Source organism: Propithecus coquereli, unplaced genomic scaffold (genome assembly GCF_000956105.1).
Source record: "Propithecus coquereli isolate 6110/MARCELLA unplaced genomic scaffold, Pcoq_1.0 Scaffold307, whole genome shotgun sequence".
In the NCBI taxonomy this organism is placed as follows: Eukaryota; Metazoa; Chordata; class Mammalia; order Primates; family Indriidae; genus Propithecus; species Propithecus coquereli.
This window is the reverse complement of record NW_012148697.1, coordinates 2228231-2233759: the sequence shown is the minus strand read 5'-3', so window position 1 is coordinate 2233759 and position 5529 is coordinate 2228231. Positions and strand designations below refer to the sequence as shown.

Sequence of the window (5529 nt, the reverse complement as noted above, 5' to 3'; positions counted from 1 at the left end):
TAGAGTGCAGTGGCATGATCATAGCTCACTGCAACCTCAAACTCGCTCAAGCGATCCTCCTACCTCAGCCTCCTGAGTAACTGGCCTACAGGCATGGGCCACCCTGCTAATTTTTCTATTTTTTTGTAGAGATGGGCTCTCACTATGTTGCTCAGGCTGGTTTCAAACTCCTGGCCTCAAGCGATCCTCCTGTCATGGCTTCCCAAAGTGTTGGGATTATAAGCATGAGCCACCACACCCAGCCCCAGCTGCCTTTTATACCTCTGTACGGTACAGACTCTCCAGGAAATGAAGCAGAGCTTTTGTAGAGAAAGAATGTAATGCACTACATGCTTTTAGTTACATGTCAGTCACTCAGCAAATATCTATCTACTGGACTGTCTAGGTATTAAGTACTGCTATTATTTCAGAAGCATTTCTATTTCTGTAACTTTAATGTTATTTTGTGTCTCTGAGTATTGTTATTTTGCATCTCTGAGTATTAAGGTTTAAACATTACCTTGTAGCAAAACTTTTTTTCTTTTTTTCCCTTTTAGGAGTTTGCTGTAAAATGGAACTTGTGATTGTACTCACTGGCCTGTGGCTGTTCTCGTCAGTAAAGGCAGATTCAAAAGCTGTTACAACCTCTCTTACAACAAAATGGTTTTCCACCCCATTGTTGTTAGAAACCAGGTAAGAAGACATTTTTTTTCCTTTCACGTATTTGAGTAGTTTCTGCCAGTGAATATTCAGGAGCTTTTTAGGGAGTGAGATTGTCATCAAATGCATTTATTAAGAGCCTCTTTCAGTGTGCACTGTGTTATGTGCTGTATAAAGGCTGTTAGGACACTGAACCTGCCTTTTAGTAGGACAAAGGCTGTATGGATTCATAGAGATAGTTGGGAACTTCTTTAGACAAATATATTGAATTGGTTAAATTATGTTATCTTCCAGGAAAAGCAAAGCATGGTAGTAAGGAAAGAGAGTCGTACTTAACATTTTCTTCTTATTTGAAGAAAGTTTTAAGAGGAGTTTAATAAAAGGAAGAAAAGAGAGCTTGGCAAGGTGGGGGAAAGAGAACATGCTCCTCTTAGGAACTTGGAAGAAGACCCTAAGATAAGAGAGTACAGAGGGGAAGCTGAGGAAATGAACAGGTTTTATCTGTTCTAAGATCTGTGTGTTCTGACATCTCCAAAATCAGTATGCGTTTTTAATAAAATAAAGAAGTATCTTACAATTATAATGGGTAGCATTTTTCATAAAATAATGGTATGTCTTAAAATTGATAAAACACAATATAGTCAATAACTTCTTGGGAAATTTTATATTCCAAGTGTGCTTTTTAGCTGGCACTTACAATATAAATATACCTCGCTTTGTAGCTGGGTTTTATACGTTTATGGATGGCTAACTTATTTTTATCGTATCTCAAGTAATGTGTAGTTAGGACTTACAGATACTCTTTCCAAAGCGTAAAAATGTAGGTAGATTGAAAAGTAAGCACTTGGTGTAAGTCTCAGTGTATAATAGCACTAGAAATTTGAACCGTGACATGACTTAGTTAACTATGTGGTCATCTTCGATTTAGAATTTTGTCTTCTGGCCAGGCGCGGTGGCTGATGCCTGTAATCCGAGCACTCTGGGAGGCCGAGGCTGGCAGATTGTTTGAGCTCAGGAGTTCGAAACCAGCCTGAGCAAGAGCGAGACCCCGTCTCTACTAAAAATAGAAAGAAATTAATCGGACAACTAAAAATATGTAGAAAAAATTAACCAGGCATGGTGGCGCATGCCTGTAGTCCCAGCTACTCGGGAGGTTGAGGCAGAAGGATGACTTGAGCCCAGGAGTTTGAGGTTGCTGTGAGCTTAGGCTGATGCCATGGCACTCTAGCCTGGGCAACAGAGTGAGACTCTGTCTCAAAAAAAAAAAAAAAAAGGTGATTTCTAATATTTTTCCTTGCTATCATATATGTTGAAACTCGGAGGGCTATCTATTAATTTTTATTAATACTCCCTATATATTATTGCAGATAAATGAGCAAGAGATAGAATCTTAATTTAAACATCAGGATCTTACAGATGGTTGATGATACAATTGGGCCTAGAACTTGGTGAAGACTGTTTTCTATTTATCCATCGTGCCACAAGCATAATACCTGTGATCATGCAATGCCACATTGCACGTTCTGACAACTCTTATCTCTCAGACTATTTGCCTTCATAAGCAACTTTTAAGGACCCCTAGGTCCTTAACCCTAACATTAGAGTGATAAAGATAGGGATCTTACAAACCAAAGCCATCCTCAAACAAAACACTGAGGTTCTTATCTCTGCTTCTCTGGACAACCTTTTCCTCTGGAAATAACTGTGGAATCAAGAATGTCAGGTCAGGGTAACAAAGCACTTTATTAATGTATCGCTTTCCTCCCTTTCTTATCTCTAATGGTGCTATATCTCTGCCTAAGAACACACACACTCTCTCCCTTTTTAAAACAGTCCAGGGGGATCTCTGAGTAAGTTACAGGTTCATAATGAAGGATTTTCATTTTTTCCCATCTTACAGTCCTAGGCTTTTTGTAGCATCTTTACTCTTGGTGCCCTACTCCTTTTGTTCCTGTCATTTTCATTCATTCCTTAACGGGTGAAGCCTGTGTTTATATTATTTTGACAACCTCCTATGTTCCAAGTGTTATGCTAGGCATGGTGACTGTGACAGACAAAAGTCTCTGCTCTTGAGGTGTTCACATGCAGTCCTGAAAGCCAACCTAACTGAGTCCGTAAGGCTGGTTGGTTGGTTTGCTTTGGTCCTGGCTTCAGGCCTGCTCCCTTGGTTTCAGGTTGAAACTGTTCCTCTCTTAGCCACTTTTTTCTCTAAGACTTGGGCCACAGAAAGTCCTTGGGCTTGCCTTGGTTCTCACCGTATAGCACTTTGCTCAGTCTGAATCTGCACAGTGTGACTTCTTACCTTTTCTAACACCAGAGAACAAAGGGAGATAGCATGGTATTGTAGAACTTTAAAAGCAGGCAGCTATGGGTTCTAAGCATTGCTGTGTGTTAGTTGGTCAAGGTACTTAGCCTCTCTGAGCTTTCACTTTTCTTGTTCTTAAAGTGAAGATGATACTGTTTCATGTATTCAAGCAGCCTATTCATGGAATATCTGTTGTGTGTCAGGCACAGGCACCGTGCTGTTTTGCTTTTAGCTGTAGTGAACAAAGTAGATGTGGTTGCTGCCCTCAAGGAACTTCAGTCCCCTGGGTTGTTGTAATATGGTTAAGTAAAGCACCTAACACAATGCTTAGCCCAGAATCATTTCTCAATAAGTGCTAAGGTTTCCTCAGGGCCTTTTGTCATACCACAGGTTCCCTTACTACTTACTCTACATTATGTGTCTAGAGTAACTGTGCAGTCATATCCAAATTGTCATCAAGACTCACCCCCTTCTGGGGATTACACATCTAGGTCCCTTCAGGACAAATTATAAACGTAGGAGCATAATATGGCTTGAACACAGTTCATGTGCTGTCTCCAATTTAGAAACTCAGTGATTTTTAAGGAGGATTTTTTTTTCCTCCTAGCCACAGAAGATAAATTTCCAAAGCATATTTTTGAGGCCATGTAATAATGATGATTTGCCATTTTTTAATTTAGAAGACAATTTTTTTCCTTATGATAAAATGTTTTGCTATAACAATCAATTCTGGTATATTACTTGACCTAAACAAAGTGATTTTCATAATGCCCTTTCATTCTCCCAGTGACCCTGGGCATCAGATAATGTTTTTCGTATTTTGTGGTCTGAAGTCTAAGGGCCAGGAAAATTAGGTAACATGTTCTTGGTTAAACTGCTAGTAAGTAGCAAACTCAGTAATTGATCACAGCTCCCCAGAGCAAAAAGGTTTTTTCTCTTTTTAGAAACCATGTTTGTCATGCTGAGCCTGCAGTCCACAGACCTGGGGGGAAGGTTTACCTAGGAGAGTTCTTGAGTGGTCTGAAGTTGTATGTAAAAATCTAGGTCCTTGCTTGCTCCGCTTTGGAAAACATTAGTAACTTTACTAGATTGCAAAAGGGGCCTACATCCTCTTTCTCCCCCCCAGCCAGGAATCACTGCTTGCAGGTTTCATGGTCAAAGAGCTAGTTTGGTTAGCTCCATTTTCAGTAGATTTTATTTTTGCGTGTGTATTCTTTTGTTTCCACAGAGCCTCTATAGCAGGCTTTACAAATGTTGATTTTTTTTTAATACTTCAGAGTATCTTCATTTATAAATGAGATATTCATACTAATTTTTTTTGTTTTTGAAGAAATTGGCAGTACCTGAACTAAAAACTCTTCTAAAAGCCACTTTTCTATTGGGTGTAATTTATTTTGCTTTTGGCCATTGTTCTTCAGAGATATTGTGTGTTATGTGAAGTAGGATGTTAGCACCAATGATAATGATTTTTGTGAAAAAAACCTACTGACTGGTCCCCCACACTCCCTCAACAATAGATTTATAACCGGTATCAAGGAACTGGGATGAGACTGGTGTGAGCCTTACCAGAGCTAACGATTATTCACAAACACAAGGATCGTTTAGTGCTTCCCACATATTGAATCCCCCATTTAGTCCTATTCAAATGGATGGAGCTTGGATGCTACTTTTATAAGGCTCAGGGGAAGTCCAATTAGGGTTCTCTTAGGCATACTTCTGGGATGAAAAATCAGATTAGAGAATGCAGCTGGAGACCTTTTTCTGAAATGGTCTGGCTGTTGTCTTTGATGATCTTGGCAGGGTTGGATAGGATGCTGATGGAGTCAGGGGGCCTGCATTCTGGGGCCATGCTGCTTTCCTAGTGACCGCAGGTTCTTCATTTTATAGAGAGGATAGTTGGCCAGGGAACCCGCTGAGTTCTTACATTTCCTCATTTCAGAACTTGTCTTTGAGTTTACAATTGGGATCCATTCCCATTATATTAATATATTAATAGTTACTAGGGCTGCCATGACGAAGTACCACAAACTCAGTGGCTTAGAGCAACAGAAATTTACATCTCACAGTTCTGAAGGCTAGAAGTCCTAAATCAAAATGTTGTAGGACCATGTTCCCCCTGAAATCCATAGGAGAGGATCTTTCCTTCCCTATTCCAGCTTCTGGGAGCCCCAGGCCTTCCTTGGCTTACAATGGAATTTCAGTGCCTGTCTATGTCTTTATCTGGCAGTCTCCCTGTGTCACTTCACATAGTTGTCCCTCTGTGGGTGTCTGTCACTGTGTCCAAATTTCCCCTTTTTATAACACCAGTCATATTGGATTAGGGCCCACTCTAATGACCTCATTTTAACTTGGCGACCTCTGTAAAGACCCTATTTACAAATAAGTTCACATTCTGAGGTACTAGGGGTTAGGACTTCAACATAACTTTTTGGGGGATGCATGTTAGCTCTTAACATCTTAACATCATTTATGTTTTCATTTATTTCAGCTTTGTTTATTCTCATGCTTTATAAAGTATGGTTGTGTGCAACCTGGTGTGCCACCAACTGACTTTTAAAACATTTTTTAAAATTTTAATTTAATTT

General features: G+C 39.7%; 1 protein-coding gene across 1 annotated transcript in view; it reads left to right on the top strand.

Moving 5' to 3' along the window:
- UGGT1 (UDP-glucose glycoprotein glucosyltransferase 1) overlaps positions 1 to 5529 on the top strand; it is a 124164-nt gene that overhangs the window by 5085 nt on the left and 113550 nt on the right. Inside the window, exon 2 of the mRNA XM_012649914.1 lies at positions 537 to 672. Coding sequence (XP_012505368.1) covers positions 551 to 672 — 122 coding nt within the window. The 5' untranslated portion in view covers positions 537 to 550. The remainder of the gene's footprint in view (positions 1 to 536; positions 673 to 5529) is intronic.